The sequence below is a fragment of the Siphateles boraxobius genome, unplaced genomic scaffold, assembly GCF_051911475.1.
Source record: "Siphateles boraxobius isolate OS27281-9 unplaced genomic scaffold, OSU_SipBor_1 20, whole genome shotgun sequence".
NCBI lineage: Eukaryota > Metazoa > Chordata > Actinopteri > Cypriniformes > Leuciscidae > Siphateles > Siphateles boraxobius.
Window position 1 is genome coordinate 7,070,439 of NW_027508811.1, and position 18,041 is coordinate 7,088,479.

The window sequence follows — 18,041 nt, forward strand, 5'->3', positions numbered from 1 at the left end:
TCAAATTTTCAAAGGAAAAACCCTTCTATTTAATTATTCAAAACAGCAGACAAATGTAATTGAGACACATATTGAAAAGTTAACGTTTTTACTGGTTTGAAGAGATTATAAATGACCAGGAAAAGCATCTTCAGTCATTAAAAATTTGACATTAAACACATACATACACAGATCACTGTATGTATGGGACATATCATGTGATGTCCACATCATTTAAACCACCAAAGTGAGCAATCAGTGTTTAATAGGAAACAGCACTAATCACAGGTGTTACAAGTTCTACAGATGTACACAGATGAGCCTGACCCACATTAGAGCTCACAGATTCTGAAAGATGCAAGATCTGCAGAGGTATTACTAATCGAAACCACACTTCCTCCAACTATTTGTATTACTCTGTTAAGCTGTAAACATTTAATTAATTTCCAGTGTTTAAATTTGCCAATAGAATGATTGTTTTGACATAAATATGGAAATAGCAATGCTTTGCATAAACTCAAGAATAGTGACACCGGCTTTATTCCAGTGTTTAGCTGGACAAAGAGAAGTTGGAATTCATTAGGAAATGATGCCAGTGACCGAATAACACCATAGCATAGCAAACCCCTGCCGCTGTACATCGAAAACTACACATTTCCAAAAAGGTGGGACAGATTGTCTGTGTGATGTATACCTTATCCCCTTTCCCAAAAACAATAAATCAATAATCCCAGAGTCCAAGAACTCTCATCCAATTGTCCTCACAGATTCTAGATCTTTAGCGGAGATTTGTTTGTCAGGTTGTGAGCACAGATTTAAAAACGCAAAACAAAACAAATGTATGACACTCAAAACAACAGGTCAGATACGATAATCAAATGCTCTCTCCCAACTTCTCCCGATTTTTTAACCCTTCACCTACCATTACAGTTCAACAGATATCAAAACAAAATAATTAATGTTTGGTCAAAAATACTTCAAATTAGAGGTAGGAAATGCTTTACGAAGGCCCTTGTAATATCAGGGCATTACATGAAGACATAACTGGGAAAACACATCACATGTTAGAGTTTTAGAATGTTTAAATCTGTTGCCATGTCATCGATCAAGAAGGATAGCTGACATGGGATCGCCTAAAATCACAACATGACCCAACTATCATGGCAGAAAGATTGGATTACCTGTGCAGGCCAGTACTTTACTGCTCAGGGATGAGAGTGGAATGGTTCTAAAAATCCAAGGAATAGTTCAGAGTACTTGTGGAATTTGCTTTCATGTTTTCTTGTCTTTGCACCTTAAATATCTGTCATCTTAAACTGGTACAGGCGGGTTTAGAGTTTGGGCAGAAGCATTCAAACATACACAAACAGACAGTATCAGATGGACTATGGTATTCTCTCCGTTTGGAGGTGATGGTCCCATCTCGGTCACTCGTTAAACATGAGTTGTAGCTTGTTTGGTCTGTTCTTAGCGGAAGAAGCCCAGTTTCTCTCTTAGCCACTCCTCTGTCAGGTCTTCAGTGTTCCTTATCTCAAACACCTGAAAAAAAATCAAATTTAGAAGCCATTCCCACGACACTGCTTTAAAGAAAGAACATCACTGGGTGTAAGGTCAAGTGTTTCACCTTGGTTAGTTCAACCGTCTGTACCAGTTTGTTTTTGCTGCCAGCATACATCATCTGCTGCTCAGGTTTGCATCCTGGGAGAGTGTTTCATTTTAGAGAATTGGAGACATAGCACTGCTTCATATTACTGAGTTTGTGGATATTGAATTTTTCATTTTTAAACAGATTTTTTTACCAACAGGACTGGAGAAGATAAAACACAGAGGGTAGGACACTCTCCCATCATCGTGCTGGTACTTATAGCTGTAGACTAGAAATGTTTCACAGTTAGGGAAACTAATGATTGTTCAATGTTGAATAGAAAATAGAACATTTCTTGAAAGTCCCATAAGTTACTAGAGTTTAAATCATGGTAGAGTACAAAGTGACTTTGTTTTAGTTAAGGATATCTGGGCTGTCTCTCTGGTAGCTCGTTCTTCAGATCTTCAGGGGAAATATCCTACAAGAAATCAAACCCTGGTTTACACCACTGAGCGTGTTCAATTGTAATCTCCACTGGAAAGCCGTCTATTATGTATTCATGCAATAACAGTGGTTATATGATGCGTGTGTGAATTTACCTCATGCTCCTCGTCCAGAATCACCAGCTGTTTGTCTTTATCAATCTTCACTGTAACCAGAGGAGAATACAGCAATATCAACATTCAATCCTCATGGTATATGAGAAAGTGTGAGCATGTGGACCAGTTTGAGTGTTTCATTTAAGTTCAACTCACTGATAATGGCAGCGTTATTGGTTTCCTTCCTGAAGCGGAAATCGCGCAACTTTTTCACCAGGTCTTCGTCCACCTCACACACAACTAAAGACTCACTCTGCACACACACATTTTTCTTATTACTATTTTTTCACAATTTAAAATATTATAAGATTATCAGCTGTTACATTTTCTTTTAAGGTGTCCGTGTTACAGTTTAATTATACAATACATTATACAATATTTGAAGTATATGAATTATGTAGACCAAAAACAATACAAAAAATATTTATATATTTAGGAGAAGCGGTCAAGCAACAGAAGTGGACCGCAGCGTGTAAGTGTATTGGTTTCTTTTATCATTTGATTTTTGTTGTCGTTGCTACTGTGTTAGACTAACAGGGACTAGTCACAGCACTTATTGTTGCCCAATTGTTGGTTTGATTGCTTCTAATGTTCTCCTCATTTTCAGTGGCTTTGGATAAAAGCATCTGATGAATGATTAAACCAAATGTCAATTATATTTTGGTTTCTTTAAAATAGTCATCCTTTGTCTAAATCACAGCTCAGCACACTCTCAGTCATATCATAACCATAGTTCATTAGGTGTGTCCAGCGACCAGATTCAAGGCTGTTTTTCCTCTCGTCTTGTCGGTTGGCTTAGACAAGCATGTCCAAACTTTTGACTAGTAGTGTATAAATAATTAATCAACCAGAAAAACTCCCAATTACTGGTAATCTCTTTGAATATGACTGGGTCATACAGGTTAGGGACACACACAGGGTTGAGAGTTTGTCAATTAAAGTATATCAAATAAGAGTGGTAAGCTCCAATAAGTGTTAAAATTAACAATCTAAATTAAAATGCTAAAAATAAAGACATACAACATTAAACTGACTTTATACTGACAAATATTGTATTTGACCAAGGGGTGCCTTGGAGTCAAAAAGGTTGAGAACCAGTGACCTATAGTAAGAAATAACCAGACTAAAAAGCAGAGAGAGTGGAAACTACAATGTATTTCTTCTGATTGTGAAATTGTTATTCTGTTAACAAACTCTAATTCATATCAGTTCAATATAATGCTATATTAACAATAAAAAACCCTGTCTACTCTAACACACAATAACATCCAGCTGTATGTGGCTTTCAAAGATTAGGAGTTCACAAAACTCCTGCATTATGACAATGAGTGTGGGTCATCAGGAGAACAACAATCACTTTCTTAGCTGTTGATGTGGCGACGAAGTGGGCAAACGTGTTTGTCGTGCAGTGCTGGTGGAATGCGAAGAATATTTCATTGGATTGTTTGGCATTTCTGCTCTGATTAAATTACATCATTTGATCGTGACTTGACGTGCCATTCCAAGAAAAGGAGCCACACCGTCTCCTTGTCGCTCAGCACAGCAGATTTTCCAAAATTTCCTTGAAATATTGAAGTGTGAGCAGAGCACGTCCCTGCCCGCAACAGGAAATGAAATTCCCCCGGAGCCACCGGAATTCCATCATATCACTATTATGTAAGGCAATCATATCTCGTGAAAATTCTAAACAGAGTTTTAGGGTAATTGTAATGCCAAACGCGCCTTTATTTTGGTAAACTTTAAAAGTCGGTTTAATGCAGGAGAAGGTTTGAAATGCAGCTCATCACAAAGCACTGGGTGGAACTGCAACAGGGCTCTTAAAAAACAACAACCTCTCTAACATACACATATCACTGACCCTTGAGGCCTACGGCATTATTTGGAAATGCTTCCGTATTATTATACATCCTATAAGACAACGCCGCCATTAAAATGTTTTTTATTAATCCAAGCCAGTTTTTGTACTCACCATTTTCACAGACAGCACGAGCCTAGCAGTGCAGGAGTTCTACCGTGCTTCGTCTCGTGACGTTCGTTTGACCAATCCGAACGCCTGAACGCACCAGGCTTTGAATGGCTGACTGTTCCAGGATCAGTTCGTTTCAGCCATAAAAGGAACAGCTCTGTTTGATTCCAGAACAGCAGCGTTTTGAAATGAATTCAGGTTGATGTTCATGTAAAGAACTATCTTTCTATCTCTCCCATAGTCTGTTTAAAAAAAGATATCTCCGCACCTACAGGGAAATTAAAGGATTTGGTTGGATTACTATCTGTTCAAACTAAAAAGCCAACTAACTAACTATATATCGAATCAATGCTTCTATCTCTCCCATAGACTGTATAAAACTATATACAGGTCCTTCTAAAAAAATTAGCATATTGTGATAAAGTTCATTATTTTCCATAATGTAATGATAAAAAATAAACTTTCATATATTTTATATTCATTGCACACCAACTGAAATATTTCAGGTCTTTTATTGTTTTAATACTGATGATTTTGGCATACAGCTCATGAAAACCCAAAATTCCTATCTCAAAAAATTAGCATATCATGAAAAGGGTCTCTAAACGAGCTATTAACCTAATCATCTGAATCAACTAATTAACTCTAAACACCTGCAAAAGATTCCTGAGGCTTTTAAAAACTCCCAGCCTGTTTCATTACTCAAAACCGCAATCATGGGTAAGACTGCCGACCTGACTGCTGTCCAGAAGGCCATCATTGACACCCTCAAGCAAGAGGGTAAGACAGAAAGAAATTTCTGAACAAATAGGCTGTTCCCAGAGTGCTGTATCAAGGCACTTCAGTGGGAAGTCTGTGGGAAGGAAAAAGTGTGGCAAAAAACGCTGCACAACGAGAAGAGGTGACCGGACCCTGAGGAAGATTGTGGAGAAGGACCGATTCCAGACCTTGGGGGACCTGCGGAAGCAGTGGACTGAGTCTGGAGTAGAAACATCCAGAGCCACCGTGCACAGGCGTGTGCAGGAAATGGGCTACAGGTGCCGCATTCCCCAGGTCAAGCCACTTTTGAACCAGAAACAGCGGCAGAAGCGCCTGACCTGGGCTACAGATACCCCTTTTCCACCAAAAAAGAACTGGTTCGGAACTGGTGCTGGTTCAAAGTTAGTTCGGAGTTGGTTCAACTTGCGAACCTTCTCAGAACCGGTTTGTTTTCCCACTAGAGCGCCCAGCGAACGACGTCGTTACGTCACTGTGTACGTCGCCATACAGAAACGCTAGCAAGTACATTATTTTGGGATTATCTCTAACTTGTGTACCATGAAGGCTTTAAAAACAATTGAAATAAGTAAGTCTTTTAATCTTTTCCTTTGATATGTAATCATTTCTGATTAGTTATGTACCTCTGTCTTGTGTCTTTTTTTCTTTCCGTTTATTTGTTCTATATTTTGACTGTTTTCTTCTTTGCCTACATAATGTTTTCAATAAAAAAATAAAATTTAAAAAAAGCTAGAAACGCTTGCGCCAACTTCAAGCATAATAATTACAATGGTGGACTACATCGTGTTTCTGCAAATGTTTCTCCTGGCTTTGCGGTCATAAAATATGTTTAGGACACATCTAAACCCGCCTCCAGCCCCGCCGTAAGCATGACACGGTGGTAAAAGAACGGTTCTCTGGTTCTAGTCCAGCAAAGAGTTGGTGCCGCTTTGGAACCAGTTTTCCTGGCCGAGAACCGGTTCTTTGGCTGTCGAAACACAAAGAACCGGTTCGCGAGTAGGCACCGGCTCCGAACCGGCTCTCAAAATGCTTTGGTGGAAAAGGGGTAAGAGAAGCAGCACTGGACTGTTGCTCAGTGGTCCAAAGTACTTTTTTCGGATGAAAGCAATTCTTGAATGTCATTCGGAAATCAAGGTGCCAGAGTCTGGAGGAAGACTGGGGAGAAGGAAATGCCAAAATGCCTGAAGTCCAGTGCTGCTTCTCTGTAGCCCAGGTCAGGCGCTTCTGCCGCTGTTTCTGGTTCAAAAGTGGCTTGACCTGGGGAATGCGGCACCTGTAGCCCATTTCCTGCACACGCCTGTGCACGGTGGCTCTGGATGTTTCTACTCCAGACTCAGTCCACTGCTTCCGCAGGTCCCCCAAGGTCTGGAATCGGTCCTTCTCCACAATCTTCCTCAGGGTCCGGTCACCTCTTCTCGTTGTGCAGCGTTTTTTGCCACACTTTTTCCTTCCCACAGACTTCCCACTGAGGTGCCTTGATACAGCACTCTGGGAACAGCCTATTTGTTCAGAAATTTCTTTCTGTGTCTTACCCTCTTGCTTGAGGGTGTCAATGATGGCCTTCTGGACAGCAGTCAGGTCGGCAGTCTTACCCATGATTGCAGTTTTGAGTAATGAAACAGGCTGGGAGTTTTTAAAAGCCTCAGGAATCTTTTGAAGGTGTTTAGAGTCAATTAGTTGATTCAGATGATTAGGTTAATAGCTCGTTTAGAGACCCTTTTCATGATATGCTAATTTTTTGAGATAGGAATTTTGGGTTTTCATGAGCTGTATGCCAAAATCATCCGTATTAAAACAATAAAAGACCTGAAATATTTCAGTTGGTGGTCAATGAATCTAAAATATATTAAAGTTTAATTTGTATCATTACATTATGGAAAATAATGAACTTTATCACAATATGCTAATTTTTTGAGAAGGACCTGTGTGTGTGTATATATATATATATCATTAAAATATAAAACCATGTAACAGATTGAAACACCCATGTCTACAGGGATGCTCGTCAGGAATATTAACATTTTGTTTTCGCATTAATCTTTTAAGCATTAGAGTCTTTTTTAAATTTCATATATATTTATTGTAGAAAATATCAAATTAATGTTTTTTTGTTATTTATGGGAAATATAAATGTATCAATAAGTTAAAAAAATCTAAATACTAAAAAATCCCAAACTGTCTTTTGAGCAACAGAAAAATTACACAAATCATGGTTCAAATTGTAGATATGGCAAAAAAAAAAAAATGATATCACATTGAAAGTACACAATCAATATTTTTGTCAACCTTCACATCAACCTTCACCAGTTGTTGGAAAATCTTTACCTTTTCAGGCTCTGTTCGCGTAACATTAAAAAAACGGAAAAGTTTATAAACCAGTTGTGGAAGTGTGATTAATTTTATGATGGTTGTTTTATTTTAAGCATCCCAGGGTTGAACACCCGCCTCCCCACTCTCCGTCACAGCAACCCTACGCATGCGCAGATAAACCGGCCCATCCCTCAGATGACACGCCCATCGGGGAGCATGCGCGTGTATAGTGCTCATATCTGATCTATAAACACAGTAGATTAGTCTGTGCCTTTAACTACAGCGGTAAATATCTCAGCCGTATTATTTGTTGCTCACATTGTTTTCAAACACGCCGTTGAAAACCCTCAATATTCCAGTTATCACCTCACTTCCTGTATAGAGTTTAGTAATACTGACTTTCGGATCTTTTCGGGCGACGGGACCTGGTGCTGCTTAGAAACCCGTATCTTCGGACCGCAGGCCGTGATCCAGTCGAGGTGCCTGTGCTCACAAAACTGCACATTTCACCCAAAATGCGCATGTGTATAACGTTAGATGACACAGTTTAATTTGTGTATAGTTAGAATGGTGCTTGATTGAATCTTAAACCAGATCATTTTTAAATGTATATTGTTCAAAATAACCATTTGCGACGGTGTGTTCAATCCAGTGACGTCTCTCTCTCTATTAATAGCGTCTTTATAAGTAGTTGTCTACAAGCGCTAGATTTATGACATATTATGATTTTCATACAATTGCATGACATTAAATGTCACTTCTTGTTTCTCTGTTAGGCCATGGCAGACTTTTCGGTAAGTTTTTTAATTGTTTATGAAGAATTATTAAATTGTTAACTTGTATCATTTTGGGCTTGTGTTTCCTCCTGTGTTCGTAAAATAAGAAACTTTGTCATTTTATCCATGTTACCAGCAGTAGAAATGACTGTACTAGTAGACTCGGTTAATTACATTTCCCATTAATTTAATTTAGTATTCTTTATTCAGCAAGTATATTCAACAATTCTGTGTAGTCATAGATATACCAAAATGTACAGTATTTAACGTTATACAGTGGGGTCCAAACGCTTAAGACCACTGGTGGAAACGTTTCTAGCATTTCTTATATATATATATATATATATATATATATATATATATATATATATATATATATATATATATACAAGAATGAACAATAAAAACTGGTTTCAAAATCAAAACCTGATTATCATGTTGTCCAGCATGATTTGAGATGATTTCAGTTCACATGATTAATGATGATTAATTTTACATCATAATGTTGCTTTGTTTTTGTTTAGTTTTTTTCCAAAGTCTATTTCAAGTCTATTTGAATTTCAATTCTATTCTATTTTAAGTCAAAGTCAAAGTTTATTTACAAGTTTAATTGAGGTTTTTAGTCCCATATCTTCAATCTGGTCTCAGTCTTTTGAACTCCACTGTTTGCCCTAGTAAGTCTTTGGCTTTGAACCGATAATAACAGATCAAAAGTATTTTTGATAAAATGTTCAGTTGATGTTTCGTTTGCTGTGATATCTCCTGCATCTTCTTTCTGTAGCTTGCGGACGCAATCCCAGATAATGTTTCTGGTGAAGCATCAAAAACTAGGCACACCAATCCATCAGCTCCTGGAAATGGTGCTCCGCCCCCCACTAATCCTGGATGGCCTGGTGCGGCCCCTGGTGGCCCTAATTTCCCATCCTCAGGAGGCCCTGGCCAACCAACAGCCCCTTCTGGCTTTCCCCAGAGTGGGCCATCTGCCCCTGGTTCCTTTCCACCCGGCCCAGGAGCCCCGGGCCAGTTTCCTGGAGCCCCAGCTGCCCCGGGTGGATACCCTCCAGGTCCAGGCGTACCTGGACAGTTCCCCTCCAACCCTGGAGCTCCAGGACAGTTTCCCTCGATGCCAGGTCAGTTCCCACCAGGTGGGGCACCCATGCCATACCCTGTTCCTGGACAGTTCCCTTCCCCACCTGGGGCTCCGCAGGGCCCATATCCAAATGTGCCTTACCCACCAGGTCCATCTGGGCCTGGCATGTACGGCCCAGGAGGCCCTGGTGCCTTTCCACCAGATGGAGGCCCAGGATATGCAGGAGGAATGTTTCCCCCAATACCACCAGGGTCCTGGGGTACACACGGAGGGGGCTTCCCTCCTCAACCTGGCCCACCAGGAGGCTTCGGTCCAGGGCCCATGGGTCCATACGGAGGGCCTGCTGCTCCAGGTGGAATGCTGGTAAGTAATTATGACCGTATGAATGGGTGTATAATAGGGCTGGATATTGACACAAATTTCAAGATTTTATTCGATTTCAGTCCACAGACTTGCGATTCAATTCATAATGATATACTGTATATCAGGCACAGTTACATGAGACTTATTTTTCTACCTAAAAAATAAGTGATAATTAATCCTGTAACTATATGGTGGAACCCTGTAAATTGGTACATTACTATTAAATAAAATGTTAAATGTTATAATGTTAAAATTAACCGCTGATTTGTATACAAAGATTTAAATTGCAAATAAGGAAGTTTTTGTAATAATATAAACTTTAATGATTTACGTTTTCTACTCCAATACGATTTTTGAAATATAAACATTTAAACGGTCGCTGACGTAAGAACTTGTTTTCATAAAAGATTTGTTCAAAATGTATTAATGTTGAATAATAGTTTAAGTAAAAATATAAATAAAATTTAATATAGTGCATATAATTAGCAAAACAGCTCCATTGAATGCCTTTTCTGAGGTAACATTATCACATATTTTACGAGCTGTTGTATCAGGGTCGGAAACACTGATTGAGCGATTACATGAGACATTTATACCATTACATTTCAGTAAGTGTACAATTTCTTTCATATCTTCTGATGTTCATTCGTGTCTATTTTGTGTTGTGACTAGTAGTGAAGAAGAAGAAATGATCTGTTCACGTGCGCTCTGTGCTTTCGCTTTCCTGGAATCAGAATCGGATCGATTTCGGTTAATTAAAATGAGAATCGATTAAAATCGAGAAATGAATATTGTCAACCCAGCCCTAGTGTATAAAGGGATTTCCATGTGTGAGTCCGCATATAAGTGTGTGATATTGGCTTGGTTTGCTGGTTGCTGGGGAGTTGTTTTCAGCCTGCTGGAGTTTATTTTATCGAAGTGTTGGTGACATAAGTGTTGCTTTCAGGGTTGTAGGTTTAGCTCTTGAGGTCTGGGATGTTTGTGCGGTGGTCTCATTCTTCTGGATCACGTTAAAACTACAAATGTCAAAAGCTCCTCTTCTTGTTTTTCAGCCACCATATAGACCTCCATATTTTTGAGCACAATGAACAGCTCAGCCAATCACAGGAGGAGGACAGCACTGCAGCCATCACAAAGACTCCAGTTAACATCCAATCAGAGTTCTCGACATTTAGCACAAACTCATGCTGATATATTTGCATATCACCTTTGCAAACAAATGCACATATTTAATGTAGCTGAGAAACTTTCTCCAAAGTACACTCGTGATTATTTTAATACTATTGACAGGTGTATGTTTTAATGATGTTCTTGCTTAAAAAAAGAGAAAAAATAAATAATGCACTTTGTGTTTATACAACAAACAGATGTGTGTTATTGAAATGAAATGTTTTTAATGGGCTCAAATTATTGTTTGTTAAAGTCAGCTTTTGTCAGATATTGTAGGTAATGTTGAGAAACTGACAAGCTTCTTAATTGCATTATCAGTCAAAAGTTTGCGGTCAGTGCTTTTGAAATATCTTATGCTTACAAGACTATGATCAAAAAGACAGTAAAACTATTATTATTACAATTTAAAATGACTGTTTTCTATCTAAATATATTTTAAGTCTTTCAGATATCATTCTAATATGCTGATTTATTGGAAATGGAAATATTTTGTGTCATACATTTCTTAAATGTCACTTTTGGTTAGTTTAATGTGTCTTTGCTGAATAAAAATATAAATTTATTTTATTAAAAAAAGACCTCACTTAACCCACCTTTTGAAAGGTATTGCGTGTTTAATCAGACCAGACTTTTTTTCACTGAAAGGAATAATGAGTCAGTGGGTGGGGTTTGGAATCAGGGATTGGCAGTTTATGAGATTTGTCACAGTCTTCCCATAGCAAAGTTGTTTATAAACTTGATGTCATGTGATCTGTGACATGGCATTAACTAAAATAAGAGAGGAAAAAAAGGACATGTGTTTGGATTTGTTTTGGGTGTTTGCTGTTTCGTATACATAAGCTTTTATGACGTTGAGTATTTATTTTTTTTCAGTGGAAAAATATTCCGTTGAATTGAACCGTCCAGTTAAATGTCAGGGAGGGCTGTGTTATTTTGCACACTATGGAAAAGCCATGGAATTTTATAATGGAGAATGGAAGAAAGTTAGAGACATAATGAGTCAATGTATTAAAGGATGATGAAACCTGTCAAGTACTTGATGTAAAACTCTGAGCTCTCAGGGTAATTTGGCTAATCCAACATTGAGATAATGATTATGCACATATTTGTTCTTTGTACTTAATCACAATTTATTGGTGAATAGACATTGGTGGTGGTTGAGGAGATTCCCCCCTTCTATGTAACGTCCTTTGAGTACCCAGAAAAGCGCTATATAAATGTAACAAATTATTATTATTATAATTATATTTAAAGTTTTGGGGTCTGTAAGATGTATTTAAATACTTTTATTCAGCAAGGGTGTATTAAATTGATCAACAATTACAGTAAAACATTTTAAAGTTACAAAAGATTTCTATTTTGAATAAATGCTGTTCGTTTGAACTTACTATTTATCAAAGAATCGTGAAAAATGCATTTTGAGCAGCAACTCGGCATATTAGAATCATTTTTGAAGGATCATGTGACACTGAAGACTGGAGTAATGATGCTGAACATTCAGCTTTGCATCCCAGGAATAAATTACTTTAAATTATAATAATATGACAATATTACTGTTCATACTGTATTTTTGATCAAATAAATGTATAAGATAACTATTTATGCATTTATAAGCATAAGAGACTTATTTTAAAAACAAAAAAATTGTGTAGAGACCCTAAACTTTTGAACTGTAGAGTATTTGTTAGACATTACAATTTTATGTCTCTTATCTTTATTGTGCAGTAATATTTTGGAATATAGAGTTCATTTTAGGATAGAGATCGTATAACATGTAGCTACTCATGTATTGTAGCTACTCACACGTGTTTTCTTTGCAATTAGGGATGCACATTATATCTCCATATGGTTATTGGTGGATATTATTAGTTTTACATTTTAATAGTATCAGTTGTTATTGGATATGTAGTTATACACGCTAATTTCCCCTATTTTTACATTTAGATTACCTTTGCTGTCATCTAACACTTATTTAAATTAATTTCTAAAATCAAGTTAATCTGTGAAAACACTAATAACACTGTTAATAGTACTATTAACAGTGTTATTAGTGTCACCTCTAATAACCTCTACACTAATATTAGTTATTAGTGTCACCTCTAATAACCTCTACACTAATATTAGTTATTAGTGTCACCTCTAATAACCTCTACGCTCACCTCTACACTAATAACACACATTAATAACACTGTTAAAAATAATCTTTAGCATATCTCAAAATTAATATCCAGTTTTCATGCTGCATATTATAATGTACACTTGTTGCATTTATGGTTAATTTGTACTTAATCCGCCTTTTATTGGTTTATCAGCCAAAACGTGAAAATATTTATTTGTATCATCATGGCAGATCTTTAATTTTTTGCATCCCTATTTGCAATATCTACAATAACAAGGATGAAGGATAAATTATTACATATATTCTTATTGTAGAGACCTGTTAAACCTGTTAAGGACTTCAAATAACTTCTGTTTGTGTGTATGTGTGTTTTAGCCATTGCCGTACGATCTACCGCTGCATGCAGGGATAATGCCCGGCCTCCTGATCACTATCGTGGGTGAGCCAGTACCAGGAGGAAACAGGTAACACACACATATATGTAACAAAACACAGCATTACTTCTCCGTGTCCAAAGCAAACACTCACTTCTCTTTTCTTAGGTTCCATGTAGATTTTGTGAGGGGGCATGATGTGGTTTTCCATTTCAATCCACGTTTCCAAGAGAACACCATCGTACGGAACACAGAATTTGGAGGCTGCTGGGGTCCCGAGGAGAGAGATGGAGGATTTCCCTTTGTGCAGGGCAGACAGTTTGAGGTATGGCCTTCTGATTTATCTCGGAGAAGGAATTTAAACCATGCCTGATTTCAGTTGAGTCAGGAGTGACAACCGCATTGAAATATGGGATTGAATCCCCTGAATTATCATTCCTTGTGTGTACAGAACGTGACTCGCTCCTGAAATTGCGATGATTGACACCGTGGTAACCATAGCGAAGTCCAGGCATATTGTGCGTTTGGTATCCACTATTTTTGACCAAAGCGATATTACAGTGACCAAAGACGTTGTGCTTAGCAATTTTAACCAAACCACCGTCGACAGAGGCAGAGTTCTGTTTATGTTTGGAAGGCAGCTGTGCAGTGTTGACATGTCCACTTATTATAAGCGTCTTTGGGCTTGTTGATTGGGCTTGTTGATTGGGCTTGGCTCATCCAGTTTATTAAAGTAGACAGGTGCAGGTCGTAATTTTCCGCTGTATTTCTAAAATAAATGCATGTTCTTGTTTGCTGTTTTTTCTGGCAACAAGAATGAGTCAACCATCGTACCTCTTTCCCTGTGGTTTTCTTGCACTGCACTGGGGGTGTAATGGTTCAGATTTCTCACGGTTTGTTTTTAATCTCAGTTTTAGGGTCACGGTTCGGTATTCAGGGGGAAAAAGGACTACGGTCAATTAAAACAAGGAAATTAAGAACAAATAATCAAACTATAAATCAACAGCACAAACAAATACAATAGAGCAAATAATACAAATAAAATAAACTGTGCATTTCAGGTTATTTAGGTATCTAACAGTACTGAAATTGAATAAAGTAATCAATGTAAAACAACATTGCATATAATCTTCACTGTATAAATAAAATAAATATTAATAATTCTTAAAATTACAAAAGTTATTCACTCAAGAGCATATACATATTTGTTGTTTGATATACATAAAAAAACAGACGGCAGGAATATTAGGCTGCTGTCATTTTAAGAAATAATGCGCAGATACAAAATTATACACATGCATTTTTCTCGGCTGTTTATGTTAACTTAAGACATAACCTATGACGTTTGCTAGGATACTCGCCAAGATGGGCATGTTGACATAATTTTTGTGTGAATTTGTCCGTTCAAGCGCAGGACTTAAAAGAGAACTCAAATGAGTGGTCATGTTAGAGAGCATACGGCACTCGCATGGAACAAAGTTTAGGGGAAGCCAGAATGTGTATCCATCGACAGAAACATACATAAGCCTAACTCTGTCTGTCTGCCTTACGTGTGTGGGGTTTTTTCCCAACAAACCATATTATAGATGCTTATGCATAGTCAGATTTAAGATGAACGCAAATGTGTGCCGAACTGTGTGTGGAGAGCGGTACAATTGATTTTTTTACCGAGAACCGTTACACCCCTGTAAGGAACTCAGCTTTCTGGAAATATTAATAATCAATAATATCTTGTTATTATTAATTATAAATATTTGGGTCAGTTAATTGGATTAACTTGATGTGGCTGAATTAATATTACAATCAATTAATCAGTTCTTCCAACGAACTCTTTTGATTATTAATTTATTCTAAGAAAAGGGTATCTTCCATGGCCACCGAAGAATAATTATTTCTTCGCCTGTACAGTACTTTGAGCCAGTAGCAAAAACCGTGATCGTAAAGTGACTTGTATTGCAAACAAAACAGAACCAAATACATATTATGTACAAGTTTTATTAACTAAATATAGATATTTATATGAATATAAATAAACTAAACAACATACACACATGAATACATAAATAGGTTAGTGATAGGATGAAATTGGAAACCGGAAGAGGGTCTATGAGAAGAACCATCAGAATTTCATTTTCACATTTCATTGAATTGAATACTTGCATTTGTAATGGGAACAATTCTTGAAGTTGTTGAAAATTGAAGTCGTTGATGGTTCCGGCAGTGTCAAGTGGAAGTTGGTTGAGCGTTCTCTTTCTCCAGGAACGCATGACTGGTTTGGTGAAGGCCTGGGACTCTGTTGAGGCCACGCCGAGCACCCAGGAGAAGTGAGGAAGTCGGAAGGATGGGTGATTGGAGTCGTTGTTGGTTGGAGTCTTTGTTCCAAAACTCTTGAGATTGTCCTTGGTTCTTTGTGAGAGAGTCATCTCTCTCCTGCCTGTGCCCATATCTGGTTGGATTGCGGCCTGCTGGGCCCTGGGTCCCCCGTGGAGGGGGAGGGGGTTCCCCAGTATCACCAGAACAGTGTTGCGGCTGGATGAAAGAACTAAGAGAGGGAGGTCACATGTGGACTGTCTCTAATAAGGCCTGGAAAAGATCCTCCCCTAAGGGTTGAACTCGACCAATCAGAAAGGGGACATGTCTGAGAGGGAAAGTGGCTCTTAGTTGATTTACGGATCTTTGTCCCTAGCATGATTATACCTTAATTAATGTTCAGATAGCTATAACACATCCACACTGCATTCTAGAAGAAGGTGATGTACATCAAAGTGTGAGTCATTAAATGAGCATTAATTAGGTAGGAGGCATGATACAGGTGAGGTTACATTGATCGTTAGTTGGTTGTATACCAGGATACATACCATAATATATACCTAATAGTACACGAGACAGTAAACCATTTACACTGTTTCTTTCACAGTTTTATGCATGTTCATTTATAGATCAGTTAGTCTATGATTAATGCAGCAAAGTCTGTTTTAAAGAGGTTTCTGTTTCATAGTCTCTCTCTTGAGTATGTGGCCACATTCCTCGGAGGTCGTAAAATCTCCTTATCATGCCCTGTAACATGACACTGTTTCTGCCCTTGTGTTTGTTCATTTGGGCTGTGTGAGGAGTTTCATAAACCTTTGTATATAATGAATAATTAGTATGTGTCTGATTGGTCCATACCCTACACCCCTACATTGCACATACAGAAGATGTGCGTTTAAATATGTCATTAACAACTAGTTGTTCAGTTCGGTGCTGTACACACCGCGTAGGATTGTGTAAATGCAGTTTGTCACTACCTGAGTTTTTCAGAAGTTGAACTTATGTTACTGAACTGTGTGTGTACAGAACAGCACTAAACGGTTAGTTGACAACCGAATTTAGCTGCAGTGTTCATGACCTTAATGTGTTTGTGTGTGCAGCTGAAGATCCTGGTGGAGACAGACGGGTTTAAGGTGGCTGTGGACGGGGTTCATCTGCTGGAGTTTGAGCACAGAACAGGCGGGATGGAGGATGTCACTCGTCTGCACATAGAGGGAGACCTTACACTGTTCAGTGCAGCCCCCAGCATGATCTGAAACACAGGGAGCCATTTGACAATGTTGAGGTGACACATTAAGTCATTGGTTAAAAAAGTACTTTATCTCCAAAAAAGTGGGACGAACAGAAATTAATAAAAGTTATAATGATATATCTGTTACCCGTCTCTCCATTGCAGATTAGTCAAACACATGATCTAAACAATTGAAATACAGATGTAGAGAAAGTTTTGACCGCCAGAGAGGTCATCAGGACACTGATATCACTGATGCGTGTCTAACGCACCGTAACAAGTCTGTTTTTTCTCATTCTCTGACCTGCCAGAATGCATTATGCTAGTTACCCTTTTGCATGTATACCGGAACTTGACTAATTTTGTAAAAATCAAACATGTATATCCCAGCCTTTCACACGCTATGTTTATAGTTATCGATCTTTAATTCAGGAAAACTGCAGACCAGAGCTGTGACACTGTGCTGATTTACATCAGATCAAAATGGCTGTATTTGGTATGAATGTTGGAAAATGTTTATTATTTTGAATAAAAATTAATTAAAGCATTGTGATAAAGGAGATAAGCAAGTAATTGTGTCCGAATAAATGCTGTATTACCCCAATTGAAATGTGCTTGTTCATATTATATTCTGCATGTTAATTTTTGAGACTAGGGAAAGTATTTTAACATAAAACTTACACACTTCAAAGTTTTGCTGTGCTCTAGAAGTATGCACTTCACTGGGCATAGAAACATGCAACATTTTAGTAATGTGACAGTGTGAGTATTGGGGCACACTGCCAGGTCATGTTATAAAATTGTCTTTATACCATAGACCCATTTGTCATTTGCATCTGTTTTACCTTCTGAAATTATGTTACGATTATCAGCATTATATAGACCTTCGTCTTTCCACTTTTGTACAACTGAAAAGTTGAAGGGGAACCATCACAATGTTGTGCAATACGTTGGCGTGAAAGCATGCATACTATTTTGGATTAAAAATATAACTGGGACACAGAGAAAGTGATTACCATATTTTGGTTTACTGAACACACCATGTAAATAATATTTGCAATCGTCTACTTATATGATCAGTCTCAGTACATGTTGGTGTCATTCTGACAACAATGCTCAGTGTTTTTTACATGTTCAAATATTTTTTTATTACCACTAATATTAAGCAGAACATAGTATGTGCCAGACTCCAGGGACCATCATGCTCTTTCCCATTTCTGGGAACTCCCAACATGAAATCAAAATAATATTTAATATTAATCAAAATATTATATAACATGTTTTTCAAAGAATAAGGGCACAATTTCTGCACACATTGGTGAAGCTATGTGAGATTTCTGATGATTATCAATACAGTTGCGTCTGATTGGTGAATGAATCGTTCTTTTTTTA

At 37.7% G+C, this 18,041-nt stretch overlaps 2 protein-coding genes across 3 annotated transcripts; one reads left to right on the forward strand and one right to left on the reverse strand.

The window, feature by feature from the left end:
- On the reverse strand, window positions 1–4,252 carry gmfb (glia maturation factor, beta). Its single transcript, XM_077236527.1, has 7 exons — window positions 4,133–4,252; window positions 2,320–2,416; window positions 2,164–2,213; window positions 1,993–2,042; window positions 1,779–1,861; window positions 1,604–1,677; window positions 1–1,518 (listed from the first exon to the last, which is right to left on the reverse strand). The coding sequence occupies exons 1-7, from the start codon at window positions 4,133–4,135 to the stop codon at window positions 1,447–1,449; spliced, it is 429 nt and encodes a 142-aa protein (XP_077092642.1). The 5' UTR covers window positions 4,136–4,252; the 3' UTR covers window positions 1–1,446.
- A 3,302-nt stretch (window positions 4,253–7,554) lies between these two features.
- lgals3a (lectin, galactoside binding soluble 3a) lies at window positions 7,555–17,253 on the forward strand. Of its 2 annotated transcripts, XM_077236522.1 has the most exons (6): window positions 7,555–7,695; window positions 7,993–8,010; window positions 8,774–9,445; window positions 13,110–13,198; window positions 13,277–13,433; window positions 16,519–17,253. In XM_077236522.1, exons 2-6 carry the CDS (start codon window positions 7,996–7,998, stop codon window positions 16,672–16,674), a joined length of 1,089 nt encoding a protein of 362 aa, XP_077092637.1. In that variant the 5' UTR covers window positions 7,555–7,695; window positions 7,993–7,995; the 3' UTR covers window positions 16,675–17,253. The 2 variants fall into 2 exon arrangements, with proteins under 2 accessions (XP_077092637.1, XP_077092638.1); XM_077236523.1 differs by lacking the exons at window positions 13,110–13,198; window positions 13,277–13,433; window positions 16,519–17,253 and adding an exon at window positions 10,498–10,809.
- The last annotated feature ends 788 nt before the right edge of the window (window positions 17,254–18,041 follow it).